This window comes from Thalassophryne amazonica, chromosome 19, assembly GCF_902500255.1.
Source record: "Thalassophryne amazonica chromosome 19, fThaAma1.1, whole genome shotgun sequence".
NCBI classification, from domain to species: domain Eukaryota; kingdom Metazoa; phylum Chordata; class Actinopteri; order Batrachoidiformes; family Batrachoididae; genus Thalassophryne; species Thalassophryne amazonica.
The window spans coordinates 59,625,692-59,645,315 of record NC_047121.1 but is presented as its reverse complement, the minus strand read 5'-3'; the positions used below and the strand labels follow the sequence as shown (position 1 = coordinate 59,645,315).

The following is a 19,624-nucleotide window of genomic DNA, read 5'->3' as shown; positions in this document are numbered from 1 at the left end:
ATTGTAAATCACTTCAGATGTATTATTAGGTTTCCAAAAACAGCGTTTTCAGTTTTAGCAGTGTTTATTTCTTTCTAGCTTTTACAGAATATATAAGAAACATGTTACATAAATGAAGCGTTTTTAGACAGGCTTGCCACTTACATCACAGGGCCGCTCTACTCTGATTGGCTGTCACTTCCGCCAAAAACAAAATGGAACAGATTGAAATAGAATGTGATGTTTTAAGCTCTTAAAATAGGCCAGGGTTAGCCATATTTGAACATGTTCAAGGTCTTTGTCTCAAGAATGTTTCCTGTGAATTTGAGGACTCTGGCAGTAATAGGCCTGGAGTTATGCTGAGCACAGACAGACGGACGCAACTTCTTCACAATACCCGATGGCCATATTTAATGGTCTCAGGTAAAAATCAAGATTACAAGCCAAGGTCAGATTTCTGTATTTTTTTTTTTTTTTTTTTGACAGAAATGTTATAAACCTCAGCCCAGTGCTGACGGTATGGTAACTCTGCTTTATGATTTGTAGCCTTTGTGCAGGAAATATCTTTGTAATAATATTAATGATTACAAATTCTCTCTTATCAGTCCAAAAGCTACATGTGCAGCAGTCAGGGGAGCGCGCTGCGCTTCACTGTGGATTTTGGATCGGGCTTCACCTGCTCAGACGCCACTTCAAAGGTACGTCGGTGCTCAGATTCTTGTTGTCGTCGCCGCGCCAACATCCTCACTTCTTTTTATGGAATGACTTTGTGTTACTTCATCAAAGCATGATGTTTAAAGATGTATTTTTAATAAATCAGAGCGTCGATGAGATCCACAGAGTGCCATTGTTACCGAAGATGCATTTTCAGATGATCTTGGCAGCGTCTGTGAATTCGAGTCAGCGCCACAGCGAATAAATTGCGTATTCTTTGAATTACTCAGAGATTGATGCAGTACTCATCTCCAAAGTATTCTTTCATTATGGGTAGTGACGCTCCTTCAAAGTAGTACTGCACAATGAAAATGTCGGGTCCTTATCACGCAGCGCTCTTTGAGGTAGAAAGCCGTATTAAATGTTTCTGCTCATTATTGAAATCTCGGTGCCGCGTTGGATAATCCCTTCATGTCTTTGTAGACGGTGCTGTGGAGGTACAAGTTCTCTCAACTTAAAGGCTCATCTGATGATGGGAAAACCAGGGTAAAGCTCCTCTTCAAGAACGCTGAAAGCAAACAAATAGAAATGAAGGTAATAAAAGAACTTGCGCGTTTATTCTGCAGCTAGCTAGGAGCCAGTAAGCAATTGCTTTTTAAGTTTTTAAGCTTATAAATGTAGTGTGAAGGCTGCAACAACTAATAAATAAAAAAGTACCCAATCAATCCCAAAAAATGGGCGGAAATAATTTGCATTAGCTGAGTCACCAAAGCTGAAGCAGAAAGACTTCTCAGATAATGACAGTTAAGTAGAGGGAGGGAGTAAAATCAACATGAAAACAGCCAGAGAGAAGTTAATCACCAAAACAGAGGCCGGGCCTCCTTTTATTGTGTGTCTGTTTTAGATTGATGTCTCCCAAAGTGTTTGATCAGTTGATCAAACGCGGGACATCCTGGGAATTCATAGGCTTCCCAAGAAGTTGCTGGACATCAGCCAGCTTGTACACAGATACTGAGTGTTGTGCAGAGCAGAGACAGTAAAAACTGGTGTTCTTCAGTGATGTGTTCTGGTTCCTACATTGTACAATGTTTGCATGGACTGGGTGTTTGGTAGGGTTGTGGAAACCGGTGACCTGTGGGTGTTCACAATAATAGTAGCATCTGCTGTTGACGCTACAAACTCAAAACTATTATGTTCAAACTGCTTTTTTAGCAATCCTGTGAATCACTAAACTAGTATTTAGTTGTATAACCACAGTTTTTCATGATTTCTTCACATCTGCGCGACATTAATTTTGTTGGTTTGGAACCAAGATTTTGCTCGTTTACTAGTGTGCTTGGGGTCATTGTCTTGTTGAAACACCCATTTCAAGGGCATGTCCTCTTCAGCATAAGGCAACATGACCTCTTCAAGTATTTTGACATATCCAAACTGATCCATGATACCTGGTATGCGATATATAAGCCCAACACCATAGTAGGAGAAACATGCCCATATCATGATGCTTGCACCACCATGGTTCACTGTCTTCACTGTGAACTGTGGCTTGAATTCAGAGTTTGGGGGGTCGCCTCACAAACTGTCCTGCGGCCCTTGGACCCAAAAAGAACAATTTTACTCCCATCAGTCCACAAAATATTCCTCCATTTCTCTTTAGGCCAGTTGATGTGTTCTTTGGCAAATTGTAACCTCTTCTGCACATGTCTTTTATTTAACAGAGGGACTTTGCGGGGGATTCTTGCAAATAAATTAGCTTCACACAGATGTCTTCTAACTGTCATGTCAACGTTCATGTCTCTTGGTCCTGAGCCTTTGAGATTGAGAAGTGCCTGGGAAGGTCTTATGGAGTCATCAGGATTCTGGACAGAGGTGTTTGGTGATACTTATATCTTTGCAGGAGGGTAAAGGTCCACATCTTTAGGGTCCCAGTGAATCCTGCCTTACTGTATGGTTGTGAGACTTGGATGGTAACCAGTGACCTAAGGCGATCACTGGATGTCTTTGGCATCAGGTCTCTTCAGAGGATCTTTGGGTAGCACTGGAATGCCTTTGTATAAAATGAGCAGTTACTTAGAGGGACTAAGATGAGGACAATCACTTGTATTGTCCAGGAACATCAACTTGGACAATTTGACCATGTGGACCCTTTCTCTGTGCATGAACCAGCATGTAGGGGCCTGTGTGTTGAGGACCCAAGTGGCTGGAGAAGACCAATGGGATGTCCACATCTCACCTGGCTACAGCAAATAGATTATTCTAGAGATGTGGGTATGGACCGGTTGTCTGCCTAGGTTGCCAGCCAGGACCCAAGGTGGTTCTGTGGTGTCATGGATGTGGCAAACCACTGCACCAGCACATGTTCCCAGACTTGAGTCTCCCTTGTTGGGCGACAACCTTTTAGGTCATAGTGATGGGATGTGCACAACATCATGTATCTGATACCTCCAACTCCTCCATCAGCATCTTGGTCGCAATTCTGAGATTTTGTTGGACCTCTAGGACGAAGTTTGGTTAATTCCTAATCTGGGCCACCTTCCTGTGAAGTCCACGTGGTCCCAGGGTTGTTATATTTGGTACCACAGGTCTTTTTGAGATGGTTCCTAACGAGGAACCAGATTTTGGGAGAACTGTGATTTTGCTGAAGAAGCACTGACTTAGTTCTTTAGATGTTTTTCTGGTTGTACTGGTAAGCCCTTAAATACACTCAAAGTTAACCCCAAATTATGCCTGTTTGTCTCTCAGAAGCTTGTAAATCATTCCATCAGTTTCTAGAATCTTTTGGAATATTCCCTGTTGGGTTTATCTTTTATATATAAACTGGAAATCTGACAGTGAATAAAATCAGATACATCAAAGTTATAACTGATATTCTTAAATAACTATATGGAAATAAACCGAGTGTTTTAACTGATTTAACACACCTTGTTTGCTAAAATGGAATCTGTGCAGTTGAGGAAAATTAACTTTTAAAGTGTTTAGGTAAAGGGTATGTAAACGTATGGTTTATTTGCTTAAATGTTTTAGTGAAGATGACCTGAAGCCTTGTTTTTTATTAAATTATTAAAAAAGTAAAGTATTAAAAATTGTTATTAATGTTAAAAAGTTGTTGAATTAATTGATGTTTGTTAGTTTCAGCTCTGTTTTAACAATTTGTGAGACTTGTGCTGAAAAAACAACCAGATTGTTGATGGAAAATTCCGTTTTAATAAGACAGTATTGTAAATTAATAATGCTGGTCAAAAAAATAAAATAGAATTTCTTGCATGGACTTTGAGAACTGATTTAGGATAACTTTGGGGTGCTGAATCTGAATCTGAGCTCAGATTTCCTCTATCACATCACGTCTTTTGCAGTCTGCATGTTCCGTGTTGATGGATTATGCAAAAGTTGCTCATTCACTCATGAGTTTGACGGCACTAATCGTGCACAAAAACGGCTTCAAAAGCAGAGTTTTTTAAACCTGGTTGACAAAATGTGAACAAGAGCCGTAATATTGTTTAGAAGAGGTGAGCGAGACTGTAGCTTTTGCGTCATTGCTTGATACGAGAAATATGTTTTCATCTCTCAAAAATGTGATGTGATTGGCCAGATTTGGATTCGGTGCCCCCAAATTACCCAAAATCTGTTGAAAAACTCCATGCAAGAAAAAAATAGTGTTGACCAGTGTATTATCAGAATTTGCAGAGGTCAATGTGGCACGAGTTTGTGTTTTATAAATGTTTGTGTTTTAGACATTTGAGGCATGTAATAACCAATGCTTTTTTCTGTCGTCTCGCCTGTTTTCAGGAACTAGAGTTTGGCAATCTCACAGCCGTCCTCCACTGTATTCATTCTTTTATCGCTGCCAAAGTGGCCTCTATGGACCCTCTCTTTATGTGCAGTCAAACCTACCCGGGAAACTACATGAACATTTAAGACGACGTCCTTGTGGTCACGTGCACCTGCAGCAAATCAGCACGAATTTATGCACAAAGTTGTATCTCGTCCTTATTTTTTACATGAACTCCATAATGTGTGGAGGGGTGGCTGAACAGCAGAAAATGTTTTGTCCACACACTAACAAATTGACTTTTTTTGCCACCTTATTTTAAGTTAAGGAGACTGGACATGCTACTGTAGCATTCATGTTGCTGTACAGTGTGTAACTACTGCTTTATCTATAACTATGTGAAAAGAATCCCATGTTTGAGAACCTGCAGCCGCTGTATAAAGGCTTTTCATTCTCTACATGTGATGACAGACTGAATTATTGTTAGCTTTCTCATGGGAAATATACAGTAAATTTGTTGAATTTGGACATTTTCACCGAGTCCAGCAGGGAAAATTCTCCCTTTTATGCACAAATGACAAATTTCTTCTGTTTTTTGGAGGGGATTGTGGGTAGAAATGTTGAGAAATCACACAAAACCATTTGTTTTAGCTGTTGTTACATATCGTTAAGAAGGACCCTACAAGAACCCACATGTTGGGATTTGCTATATGACAAAAATATCACAGTATCGGTAATTTCATATCCTGATCATGACGTGTCGCAATATAGTCGAGCAGTAAACGATGATGGTCTCAGATGAAGCCAACCCAGAAGAGGAAACAGTTGCAGTTCCTTGGTTGGACACTTGAGGCTGGCTCCAAAAATGAGCAGGTTCTCATTCAAGCCCTCGTTAAAAATGTCCAGCTTTAGAGCAGATCAAACATGTTTCCAGCTTGAATTTTTCTAACATCTTATTTTAAGACATTTTAAGCCATAAAGGTATAATAAGGTAGAATTAAGGGCGTGGTCATTTTGAGCGACAGATGCTGAGTTGAACACCTCATCTAATTTAGTGTTGTATGCTAACGGTGGTAGCACTTTTAGCAGCTATGGTAGCTTGCTCAGATTGGTCCTGTTAATGCATATTTACAGAGAAAATAGGTGACTCATGGTGCCCCTTTTGCTGCTGGGTGAGCAAAATGGGGGCATCAGATGACAGTTGCAGCCGGGACTCAAATTGGCAACTTTCTCAGTGCCATAACCACTGAGCCATCACATCACCTGAACCTAATTTGATTTATACTTGACTGACACATTAATTTCACATTTTGTCCATTAACTTTTATATTAAAAATGAATTAAAATGTTGTAAGATAGCTTTTAAGATTATAAAATCTAAATCTTAAATGTAATTTAAATGTGTAAAAACTTAGTTATGGGCTTAGTTTTTTATGTTGATTATTTAGTGTGATTTTGAGACCTTATGTTTTGGATTTGCTTGGGTTTTTTTAACTTTATTCATGGTGACATTTAAGTGCAGATTGTCTGATTCGAACATATTCTCGACTCTTGCTTTACAGAGTGGATGAGAGCTAATTATCCAATAATTAATTTACTCTTATTTTAACAGTATCAACAAGCAAAAACTTAAGTGATTGTTGAGCAAAGTGTGTGAGTAATACACAATGTTTTCATTGCTTTAATTTCATGGTTTTATAACGTTTTTAACCCTTACCATTTCTGTTCGTTTCTACACACCCGTGCTACCAATATGCAGTTTTCTTCATTTTTCTGTTTTTTTGGGTGGGCGTGGTTTGAAATGGGTCTGCAGGTGGATAAAGGTTGTTTACTTTAAATTCCTGGTTTTCCTGGTAACCCTGTGTTTGAGGTCACAACACTATAAACGGTGTGAAATTCCCTTCACCAAAGTCTGCAGAAACACCTAAAAGTGGGTAAAAAGGGGCTCAAATCATCTGCCTAAGAGCCTTTGGGCACTTGATTTGATGCTGGGACAGCACTAAACCCTTGCACACTTCGTGTGAACGTGCCTGGAGACTTGCCTCCTGTGGTCCCGCGACAGTCCTTTAAATGTTGAACTAAATAATTTTCTTATTTCAGTCTGAACATCTCTGATAAACCTTCAAAAGCCCTCATTATTTCCCCCACTGACTGGCTTTTGAAGGGCTTTTAATTCAACTTTTTGAGCTGGTAACAGAGTGGAACATGAGAAAAAAATATAAATAAAAATTTTCTCTCTGGTATTGTTGAATGAATGAATGTCCTGATTGGATACAGCCCATTTATGGTACTTTCTGGTGTTATTTATGGTAATTCACAATTCTCATGAACATCTGATGAGTTATGCTGAGAAAAAAAAAGACCAAATTAAAAAGTTGTTTCAATTGGTGACATCTAAATGAATTAAGTTGTTTGAACTCAAGTTAATAAGTTAGATTCTAACTTACAAACTTAAGTTCAAACAACTTAATTCATTTTGATGTTACCAATTGAAACAATTCATTTAAGTTGGTTCAACATGTCTTTTTTTCAGTGTACATATATGTGGGAATCAGGAGGTTTGTGGGTGATTCTTAGACTCAGGCACTTATGTCCTTTGATCATATTGTATGAAAAACAGAAAAAAGGGGAAATTTCACACTTTTATAGTTATCTTTACAATGAAGGTGTGTTAAGAAATTTGTTCTAGTAGGGTGATTCTTTAACTACGGGCACTATTGGCCTTGTAAATGTAATTTCCACCACACCATTGCCTTACAATATAAAGCGCCTTGGGGCAACTGTTGTGATTTGGCGCTATATACATGTGCTCTGATGTCACTGTTTATCTCCATAGAAACTACCCAAACAATCTTTCATACAAACTGTTTAAGGACATTACAGTGTTGTGGTGGAAATTACGGCAATAGTGTGGGACAACTACATTTTGTTTAAAAAAATCTCAACAGTTGTATGACATTGCATACCCCAATTATGTTTTGATTATTTTACTGATATTTTATTCAGAGATATTTTAAAACATTAGAAAAAACGTTTCTTTACCATTCATTTTTAATATTGAACATCAAAAGTCTGCGTGTGGGACAAGCACAAAACGGCAATATTTGCATATAATGATGCTGAAAAAGGTGAAAAAGTCATCATAGACTACTAGAACAAATTTCTTAACACACTTTCATTGTAAAGATAACTATAAAAGTGTGAAATTTCTCCTTTTTTCTGTTTTTCATACAATATGATCAAAGGACATAAGTGCCCATAGTCTAAGAATCACCCAGTAGTCTATGATGACTTTTTCACCTTTTTTCAGCATCATTATATGCAAATATTGCCGTTTTGTGCTTGTCCCACACCCAGACTTTTGATCTTCAATGATAAAAATGAATGGTAAAGAAACGTTTTTTCTAATGTTTTAAAATATCTCTGAATAAAATATCAGTAAACTAATCAAAACATAATAGGGGTATTCAATGTCATATAACTGTTGTGACTTTTTTTTTAAACAAAATGTAGTTGTCCCACACTATTGCCGTAATTTCCACCACAACGCTGTAATGTCCCTAAACAGTTTGTATGAAAGATTGTTTGGGTAGTTTCTATGGAGATAAACAGTGACATCAGAGCACATGTATATAGCGCCAAATCACAACAAACAGTTGCCCCAAGGCGCTTTATATTGTAAGGCAATGGTGTGGTGGAAATTACATTTACAAGGCCAATAGTGCCCGTAGTTAAAGAATCACCCTTGTACGTGTAATTCACACGTGTCTCTGGATTCACGAGTGCCGATCTAGTGTACGAGTCCTTCAATCAAAAAACGTGACATGAAATTGTCAGAGAAGCTTAGGAACATGTTCTTGCATGAGTCCCAGTATATGACTTCTTTCACAGAGGAATGTGTTGCTTTCATACATTTTTGCCCTCAATTTGATTTCAGATTGACTGCTCAGCTATTGTCCTTTTCCCATCATGCTTTGCACCTCTGTGGACAGTCACGACTGAGACACACAGGATCGCCCCCTCATGGCATTCTCAGGCAAGCGTCCGTGAACATCAGTTGTAGTTGTTTACTGTAACTGTGAGTTACTCCTGTGATAGTATTACTGTACATTTCTATTTAATTTAAAGCTCAATGTTCAGAAATTCATCACCACAGTTAAAGATTAACATCCAATAATAGAAATGCAAAGATCGAAAGACTAGAAGAACTGATGAGACCAGCAACTCCAGATGTTGCAGAATTTATTATGGAACATGCAAGATGTTCATTATTTATGACAACAGAGGTTCAGTCAGGGCTCATAAAAAATAACCCATTTCATCAAGATACAAGATGTTTTAGGAAGATACACAGACGGAGCCTCAGTTTTCCTACGTGGGTCCATGACTATATGGAGTCAGAAAAACTGCCCGTGTGTCCTTACACTCAGAGGACCATGTGAACTACAACCCAGTGTTTGGTCTTTGGTTTGGACCCGATGAACCCAACTACAGGTATGAAAGTTGTTGGTGTGTAACTGAAGTGTTAGTGGTTTTTATTATAAAGCTGTCATTAATCACTGCAAATGTCACCGCTCACTCCTCTGGTTACTGCCTTCAAAGCAGCAGAACTGTTTCTGTTCCGTTCCCCAGATTTGTGCCTTGAGACAGGATTGTCTCGAGGTCTACAGACAATTCCTTTGACTTTATGCTTGGTTTGTGCTCTGACATGCACTGTCAACTGTGGGACCTTATACACTCAACAAAAATATAAACGCAACACTTTTGGTTTTGCTCCCATTTTGTATGAGATGAACTCAAAGATCTAAAACTTTTTCCACATACACAATATCACCATTTCTCTCAAATATTGTTCACAAACCAGTCTAAATCTGTGATAGTGAGCACTTCTCCTTTGCTGAGATAATCCATCCCACCTCACAGGTGTGCCATATCAAGATGCTGATTAGACACCATGATTAGTGCACAGGTGTGCCTTAGACTGCCCACAATAAAAGGCCACTCTGAAAGGTGCAGTTTTATCACACAGCACAATGCCACAGATGTCACAAGATTTGAGGGAAAGTGCAATTGGCATGCTGACAGCAGGAATGTCAACCAGAGCTGTTGCTCGTGTATTGAATGTTCATTTCTCTACCATAAGCCGTCTCCAAAGACATTTCAGAGAATTTGGCAGTACATCCAACCAGCCTCACAACCGCAGACCACGTGTAACCACACCAGCCCAGGACCTCCACATCCAGCATGTTCACCTCCAAGATCGTCTGAGACCAGCCACTCGGACAGCTGCTGAAACAATCGGTTTGCATAACCAAAGAATTTCTGCACAAACTGTCAGAAACCGTCTCAGGGAAGCTCATCTGCATGCTCGTCGTCCTCATCGGGGTCTCGACCTGACTCCAGTTCGTCGTCGTAACCGACTTGAGTGGACAAATGCTCACATTTGCTGGTGTTTGGCACGTTGGAGAGGTGTTCTCTTCACGGATGATGCGAAGGAGATGTGTTGCACTGCATGAGGCAAATGGTGGTCACACCAGATACTGACTGGTATCCCCCCCCCCCCAATAAAACAAAACTGCACCTTTCAGAGTGGTCTTTTATTGTGGCCAGTCTAAGGCACACCTGTGCACTAATCATGGTGTCTAATCAGCATCTTGATATGGCACACCTGTGAGGTGGGATGGATTATCTCAGCAAAGGAGAAGTGCTCACTATCACAGATTTTGACTGGTTTGTGAACAATATTTGAGGGAAATGGTGATATTGTGTATGTGGAAAAAGTTTTAGATCTTTGAGTTCATCTCATACAAAATGGGAGCAAAACCACAAGTGTTGCGTTTATATTTTTGTTGAGTATATGTAGACAGGTGTGTGTCTTTCCAAATCATGTCCAATCAACTGAATTTACCCCAGGTGGACTCCAATTAAGCTGGAGTAACATTTCAAGGATGATCAGTAGAAAAAGGATGCAATAAATTTGCAAAAAAAAAAACTTTCACATTGTCATTATGGGGTATTGTGTGTAGAATGTTGGTGGGGGGGGGGGGGGATAAAATTAATCTATTTTGGAACAAGGCTGTAGCTGTGAATACGTTCCAGATGTGCTGTAGTTTTAGATGTTTGTGGGTTTAAATTTTCAGTCAGGAGAAAACGGCAATTATCAATCCAGTGTTGATAAGAACACACACTGCTGCGCACTTAAAGGCTACACGATGCAAGTCTGTGGGGCGAGCTACAAAACTCACAGTAATACACCGAATAGACAACGTCATTAGAGCAGGGCAGATGCATCAAACGATTGTGTGCTATGATGAAGCCATGATATTTTGCACAGACATTGTTAGATATAAACAATCTAATCTCTTTGAATGTAGTTGTAGTTGGAACAGATTCACCATGTAAGAAAGCAGATAGTATCATACAGACCTTTATAGCATAAATCCATTGTCGAGAAAATGCCAATACACCAAGGCCTATGTACATGATGAGAATCAATAGCCATAAACAGATATAAAAAGTCCTAGAAATCACCTGTCCATAATACATATAAAAATTATGTATCATTTAAAAATATTTTATTAAATGGACTGCATTTATATAGCGCTTTTCCATCTGCATCAGACACCCAAAGCATTTTACAAATAATGCCTCACATTCACCCCGATTTGAGGGTGCTGTCATACAAGGTGCCCACTACACACCGGGAGCAAGTAGGGGATTAAAGGCCTTGCCCAAGGGCCCTTAGTGATTTTCTAGGTGATTTTCTATCAGGCTGGGATAGCCCAACGCCTTAACCACTAGACCATCACCTCTGTTGAGTTCTGCTGTAGTTAGAAACATCATTTCAGTTTATGTCATGCTGATTAAACTTTTTTTATGTAAATAATGTGTAAAATATAAGAACACAGATTTCTGCAGTGCACAAATAAAGACCTGGTTTGATTCCTGTCTGCTTGGACAAGACACTTCATTTGCACTGTGCCAGTCCACCCAACTGTAATTGGATACCAGTTTCAGCAGGCAAAGTAACCTATGATGTCCTGACATTCTGTCCAGTACACAAGTTTTGTCAAGTTTTGTTGCTTGCTTGTTTGTTTTCCCTGAAGCTTTCGAGCACTGAGGTGAATCTCAACCAATCAGATTTAGAGAAGCCATTGATGTCATCAATACTACTATAGTAAAGTCCCTTCGGCTGCTCCCTTGTTTGCACTTGGGGTTGCCACAGCAAATCCAAGGTGGGTCTGCATGTTGAATTGGCACAGGTTTTACGCCGGATGCCCTTCCTGACACAACTCCACATTACATGGAGAAATGTGGTAGGGGTGGGATTTGAACCCGGAACCTTCTGCACTGAAACCAAGCGCATTAACCACTTGGCCACCACCCCTGCATCAATACTACTATAAAGGTGGTAAATTTGCAAAAATGGATGTTGACAGATTTCTCAATAGACCTGTGACTTTGCTGGTTTTTGTAAAAGTAAGGTGGGCACGCCATGTACACCGCGCCCGAAAGGTTCAGGGGGAAAAAAAAAACTCGTATCCAGGGTGAGTCATAGATTCTTGAACGCTTTCCGTTACCACATATCCAGGGATAAGGACCAGCTTGATGGACCTCAGGGCCTGAATAGGACTGACTTGTTCTTAAAAATGGGAGAAAGTGACTTTCCGTTGTCTACATGTGGTGAAAGAGTGAATGATTGTTGGCTTGAGTACAGATGTTTTCTCGTTATTGAACGTGATCGACGAAAATCCCGTGTGACATTTTCTGACACTTTGAAATTTGGGTGCGGTGCCGCTGTGCTCTCTGAGGGTTCTGTCCTCAGTGACTGACACATTCGTATGTTAGAGTTGGTGAAAATTAAGCCCGACACAAAAGTCCTGTCAATCCATCGACTGCAGCAACTGACACAAACATTAACTGAAATATGCTCTGAAGATTCATGTCCATGATGGTCACGTGATCTTCTCACTCTTTGGCATTCCCAATTGACGCCTTTACGGTGTCAAATCTCACACGTAATCACGTTCTAGCTGGGGAGATTTCATTGTCCGTGTAAAAAAGCGCTTGTGGGTGGTGGAGTGGACAAGCAACAAGCAACTTGTTTGCAACATTGTGTCATTATGGAGGTGAGTTCAACCAAAATATGTGTTTAGGTGTTTAACTAAGATAATCGTGAGTCTTTAATGTGAGTTTTATTTTTTTTTTTTTTAAAAGCGTCTTGCTGTTAGGGTTGCGTGTCATGAACCGGTTCTTTTCGGCTATCGTTAAAAAATGGTTCGATCCATCGACATCGATAACCTTTTTGCTTAACGATTCCCTTATCGTTCCTTCAGAGTGGCCGTTGTTTTTGGAGGTGTTTGTCAGGAAAATGATCATTTCTCTACATTGATTACAGACTCTGCAGCGGGTCTGTAATCAAGCATTTCTGCAGCGCGGCTTTGCTTTGAACCTTGAGCCAATGAAGCAGTGCTTCGATCTGTTGCTTCATTAGTTCTTTGTTTTATTTTGCTTTATTTCCATTTTTGCCCACTACCCCAAAGAGCCCAAAAACCCCAAAAGAGTATATGTCTGTGAGTAATATTTACCTTTTTTATGTTAAACTGACCTGTTATGATCTTCTGAAACAGTTGATAGATGTATTTATAACTTAAAAACGGGACCGATGCTAACGCGTTAGCGTGTCTATGGCATTTTCAATGTTAAAGTTAACATTAAGCTGAGCCATTATCAAACCTCCCTCCCCAGCGCACAAAGGATTCTGGGATATTCTAAAACCGTCAATACCTATTACTCATATATAGGCATGCGCTACTTTACAAACTGAGATTAATTTGTAGTTGTTGTTGGCACTGAATCAAAGTGCCAGCTGCCAGAGTGCACAGACTGTGTAGATTATCTTTCGAGCTCTGCAGAAAAAGAAGTGTCGCCTGCTGTCACGTCCACAGCACCGTAGTTACATCAGCGTCTTTTCAAGCGTGAATTTCCAAGTATGCGGCTGAGCTGTCAGCGGGCCGTGACTCTCACGGTCGACTCTACGAGCTGCACTGGACCTTGAACGCTAAGTGAAGTACTTGTACTGAAGGAGTTGTTTCCAGGACAAATTCAGGATGTTTCTCATCACATGTTCCAGTCATCCCTCTTGTGTGCCTGTAAAAAGGCATGGAAATAAAAGCTCAGGGGGAAAAATGAGGCAAACTGAGGAAAGAAGGCCTGCAACATCACTGAAAGACTGTAACACTACCACATGTACAGCAGCGCCCCCAGTGTCAGTGCTCACTGATAACTGTGTATATGCCCCATTTAAATCAATCGCATTTTTACGTAGGTGGATGCACAAAAGATAGACACAGCAATGAAAACTGGATCATAATGTGGACAGAAGCTTTATCCTCTATACAAATACACATTTGCAATACTTTTGCTACAATAACAATTGGATATTTAGCGAAAATTTGCATATGTGATAACACATTAGTGGTTAATAAAACTTGTGTTGATAACCACAGTTTATGTTTTATTACAGCCTAGCAGTAGTAAAATATACAATATCATTATGAAGTAATGTTTGTATAAATATAAATACACTGTACATCTGGACATCTGGTAGTAACCATAAAACTTGACTATAGATGTATCATAAACATTATGTCAGCGTCATAATATACAAATAATGAATGTTTGAGTTCAATGGTACAAATATTTCATGAGGTTAAAGCTGGAACATACCATTAAATTAGATATTTGTTCTATTGAAAGAAAGTAAAAACATTCATTATTTGTTTTATATAACGGTTAAAATAGATCCTTGTCATTTGATATTAAATTAATTTATAAACAACAGAAAAGGGACTTACTGTACATTTTGGTGCGTTACTGCACCGACTTTGTGTACTTACAAAAAAAAAAGAAGAAAAGGTTTGTGTAGTTCCTCACTCCAGCGAAAAATCGCATCAGAAATTTGTCCAGCTTCAATCCAACACGAAGTTTAAATATGAGTCCAAAAATAATTCTGACGACAGATCAGAAATGAGTCCAGCTTTTCATTTTAACTTCCTCCTAACAGGTGTTCATGCCTCCAGATTTCTCACAGCGAAGTGGGTTTGTTTTGTGTGCACAGAGTGCAATGGTACCAAACGTATGGAACCAAATTTGCACGCTACATGCAACACAACACAAATGGGACGAATAATCCATGTCACATGACATACAAAGCACCAATCAAATGAAAAGGATCCACTCAGCTGTTATATAAAGATCAATAAGTATTAGAATTTCCCAATGTTTTATCCATTCACCCAGTCATTTTTACAGCTTTGATCAACTGTTAATTGACATTTTGCAGTCATGTGAAAAGCCTCCATCATTGCACATCAGCCTTTCCTGGATGCTGGTCTTTTTATACCAAGCATGGTGACATAATTTTTTTTATTTTTTATAATTATATTGTTATTGATAATCTTGTACAAACTATTTGGAGCAGTATAACAATCCAGGATAACAAAATATTTTAATTGTACAGAATTATACAATGTTGAACCATACAGCGACTAAATTTTTAAGAACGTTTCACATTTCCACCTGTAGCAACTTCTTTTGGACGATACTAAAAGAATCGATTCATCTTTACAGCCAAAAATCACACTGTAAAAAAAATACCCTTGTTTTTACAGAGAAATTGTGGCAGCTGTGGTTGCCAGGAGAATTCTGTACAAATTACGGTGAATATGTAAATGGTTTTACAGAAAATATGAAACTTTTACAGTGTAAATCTGTTGTAATTTTGTCTATTTAGAAGATAAAATCTGCAAAATGGTCACCGTATGTTTAATTATCCTCAAAATGTAGTTTAAACAGACAAATGACCTCTTTTTCAAATCCTTGATTATCAGTAATTTATTGTATATGTGAAAATTCTCATCTGTAAAAATCTACAGTTTTTGGTATTATGGTTTTTATGTGTTTAAACTACACTAATTTGTAAATTCTACAATGGTACATGATTATTTTAACATATTTGTACTATTCACAGTTCAGTTTCAGTCCACATTTTATACATTATTGCTGTAATTTAATTACTCCATTATTTTTCTTTTTACAGTTTTTTTTTTTTTTGGTATATTGATTTCACAGGATTTCACAGTTAATTTCACAGACTTTTTTTCCCCAGTGGACCAGATAAGCAAGCAAAAACATGACTGCTTCAGCTAAAAAACAGATTTGCATTGATTCATATCATTTTGCATTTCACACATTAAGCTTAAAAACAAGTGTGTAGAACGAATTATGTCACAGATAACTTTTTTAATTAAAGTATTGTTTGCTGCATTTTCCTGAGTTTTTTGTTGTTGTTGTGTTTTGTTTTGTTTTTTTTTTTTTTTTTTTTTGCTTAGCATTCCAGTGGCTGAGATGGTTGAAGGAAAGCCTGTTGAAGAATCAGTCAAGTAAGGAGGACAAAATCCAGAATTTGACTGGATCACTGTAGTATGGGCTGGTTGCCTTCACCTCAGCACACATTCAGTACTTTAAGGAGCAGTGGGGTAGACTGTGCACACTGTTTTAGTCTTACTTGTGAAATTGTGATAATATTTAACTGTAAAATATACTCAAAGAATGGCTTGTTACTTTATGTTCCACATGATTGTTTTCTTTATCGTTCTCCCACATTTTTCCACTGGTGAAGGGAGATATCGCAACTGTAAGTATACTTCTTGATGAATGTTTTTGCTGATGATGTTTTGTTGTATTCATGTTAAAGTGTGGTCACACTTGTGGTACTGATAAAGGGGTTCTCTTTAACCTTCCATAAATCTTTACAGCTTTCATAGAATGTTCTTTTTGATAATACAACTTTATTTGGAGAATATTTGTACAACATTATATAATTAGAACATTAAATGATCACGTCTATGACCATGTTCTACCAACATCCAACAAACTTCCCACTAAACCAAACCAAATGTTTGTTATTGAGTAGTTTCCCTTCACCTTCTGTACTGTTACTATGGATGATTAAACCGTTGACTTTGAAATTCTAATCAAATTATAATATAATGTGAGATTTTAACATGTTTAAAATTATTGATGAAAGAAAGTGCCAGACAAAATCAGTGTTAAATTAAGTAATTAGATCCAAAATTTAAAAGTGCACCCTCATTTTTAATCCTAAAATGGCAAAATATGTATACTATTGAGAATGTAAGAAAATAAATATCTAGACTTTGAACACTAAGATGGTTGTCCATTCGACTGCTCCTGTTTTTTTTTTTTTGTGTGTGTGTGTGTGTGTGTGTGTGTGTGTGTGTGTGTGTGTGTGTGTGTGTGTGTGTGTGTGTGTGTGTGTGTGTGTGTGTGTGTGTGTGTGTGTGTGTGTGTGTGTGTGTGTGTGTGTGTGTTTGGGGTCGCCACAAATGGGTTTAATTTTTTTTAAGATACACTTGACATGATGCAACATTTGATTGTACTTAAGTCACTCAGATTATTTTACATGTTGAATTTGTGGGGACATGTGGCATGAAACCGCATCCGACCTTTTAGATACAGTGCATCCAGAAAGTATTCACAGTTAGTCACTTTTTCCACATTTTACATTACATTACATCACAGCCTTATTCCAAAATTACATTTATTTTTCCTCAGAATTATACACACAATATCTCAATAATTACAATGTGAAAAAAGTAGTTTTTTTTTTACATTTTTGCAAATCTATTACAAAAAAAAAAAAAACCTAAGAAATCACATGTACATATGTATTTACAGTTTTTACCATGAAGCTCAAAATTGAGCTCAGGTGCATCCTGTTTCCACTGATCATCCTTGAGATGTTTCTTCAGCTTAATTGGAGTCCACCTGGGGTAAATTCAGCTGATTGGACATGATTTGTAAAGACACGCACCTGTCTACATACAACTCCTAGTAAAAATTATGGAATCACCGGCCTCGGAGGATGTTCATTCAGTTGTTTAATTTTGTAGAAAAAAAGCAGATCACAGACATGACACAAAACTAAAGTCATTTCAAATGGCAACTTTCTGGCTTTAAGAAACACTATAAGAAATCAGGAAAAATAATTGTGGCAGTCAGTAACGGTTACTTTTTTAGACCAAGCAGAGGAAAAAAATATGGAATCACTCAATTCTGAGGAAAAAATTATGGAATCATGAAAAACAAAAGAACGCTCCAACACATCAGTAGTATTTTGTTGCACCACCTCTGGCTTTTATAACAGCTTGCAGTCTCTGAGGCATGGACTTAATGAGTGACAAACAGTACTCTTCATCAATCTGGCTCCAACTTTCTCTGATTGCTGTTGCCAGATCAGCTTTGCAGGTTGGTGCCTTGTCATGGACCATTTTCTTCAACTTCCACCAAAGATTTTCAATTGGATTAAGAGCCAGACTATTTGCAGGCCATGACATTGACCCTATGTGTCTTTTTTGCAAGGAATGTTTTCACAGTTTTTGCTCTATGGCAAGATGCATTATCATCTTGAAAAATGATTTCATCATCCCCAAACATCCTTTCAATTGATGGGATAAGAAAAGTGTCCAAAATATCAACGTAAACGTGTGCATTTATTGATGATGTAATGACAGTCATCTCCCCAGTGCCTTTACCTGACATGCAGCCCCATATCATCAATGACTGTGGAAATTTACATGTTCTCTTCAGGCAGTCATCTTTATAAATCTCATTGGAACAGCACCAAACAAAAGTTCCAGCATCATCACCTTGCCCAATGCAGATTCGAGAGTCATCACTGAATATGACTTTCATCCAGTCATCCACAGTCCACGATTGCTTTTCTTTAGCCCATTGTAACCTTGTTTTTTTCTATTTAGGTGTTAATGATGGCTTTCTTTTAGCTTTTCTGTATGTAAATCCCATTTCCTTTAGGCGGTTTCGTACAGTTCGGTCACAGACGTTGACTCCAGTTTCCTTCCATTCGTTCCTCATTTGTTTTGTTGTGCATTTTTGATTTTTGAGACATATTGCTTTAAGTTTTCTGTCTTGACGCTTTGATGTCTTCCTTGGTCTACCAGTATGTTTGCCTTTAACAGCCTTCCCATGTTGTTTGTATTTGGTCCAGAGTTTAGACACAGCTGACTGTGAACAACCAACATCTTTTGCAACATTGCGTGATGATTTACCCTCTTTAAAGAGTTTGATAATCCTCTCCTTTGTTTCAATTGACATCTCTCGTGTTGGAGCCATGATTCATGTCAGTCCACTTGGTGCAACAGTTCTCCAAGGTGTGATCACTCCTTTTTAGATGCACACTAATGAGCAGATCTGATTTGATGCAGGTGTTAGTTTTGGGGATGAAAATTTACAGGGTGATTCCATAATTTATTCCTCAGAATTAAGTGAGTCCATATTTTTTTTCCCTCTGCTTGGTCTAAAAAAGTAACCGTTACTGACTGCCACAATTTTTTTTTTTCTTGATTTCTTATAGTGTTTCTTAAAGCCAGAAAGTTGCCATTTGAAATGACTTTAGTTTTGTGTCATGTCTGTGATCTGCTTTTTTCCTACAAAATTAAACAACTGAATGAACATCCTCCGAGGCCAGTGATTCCATAATTATTGCCAGGGGTTGTATAAGGTCCCACAGTTGACAGTGCATGTCAGAGCACAGACCAAGCATGAAGTCAAAGGAATTGTCTGAAGACCTCCGAGAGAGGATTGTCTCGAGGCACAAATCTGGGGAAGGGTACAGAAACATTTCTGCTCCTTTGAAGGTCCCAATGAGCACAATGGCCTAGATTATCAATAAAGGGAAGAAGTTCGGATCCATCAGAACTCTTCCTAAAGCTGGCCACCGTCTAAACCGAGCAACTGGGGGAGAAGGACCTTAGTCAGGGAGGTGACCACGAACCTGATGGACACTCTGTCAGAGCTCCAGCATTCCTCTGTGGAGATAGGAGAACCTTCAAGAAGGGCAGCAATCCACCAATCAGGTCTGTGTGGTAGAGTGGCCAGGTGGAAGCCACTTCTTTGTAAAAGGCATATGGCAGCCTCCCTGGAGTTTGACAAAAGGCACCTGAAGGACTCTGACCATGAGAAAAAAATTCTCTGATCTGATAAGACAAAGACTGAACTCTTTGGCGTGAATGCCAGGTGTCATGTTTGGAGGAAACCAGGCACCACCCCTACAGTGAAGCATGGTGGTGGCAGCATCATGCTGTGGGGATGTTTTTCAGCAGCAGGAACTGGGAGACT

General features: G+C 38.6%; 2 protein-coding genes across 2 annotated transcripts in view; both read left to right on the top strand.

Annotated features, from left to right (window-relative positions):
* sntg2 (syntrophin, gamma 2) overlaps positions 1 to 4,716 on the top strand; it is a 123,807-nt gene extending 119,091 nt beyond the window's left edge. The window contains exons 15-17 of the mRNA XM_034159700.1: positions 585 to 677; positions 1,117 to 1,227; positions 4,420 to 4,716. Of these exons, the coding sequence (XP_034015591.1) occupies positions 585 to 677; positions 1,117 to 1,227; positions 4,420 to 4,548 (333 nt within the window). The 3' untranslated portion in view covers positions 4,549 to 4,716. The remainder of the gene's footprint in view (positions 1 to 584; positions 678 to 1,116; positions 1,228 to 4,419) is intronic.
* Positions 4,717 to 8,880: 4,164 nt separating this feature from the next.
* Positions 8,881 to 19,624, top strand: part of tpo (thyroid peroxidase) — a 41,321-nt gene continuing 30,577 nt past the window's right edge. Inside the window, exon 1 of the mRNA XM_034195128.1 lies at positions 8,881 to 8,896. Within this exon, the coding sequence (XP_034051019.1) occupies positions 8,881 to 8,896 (16 nt within the window). The remainder of the gene's footprint in view (positions 8,897 to 19,624) is intronic.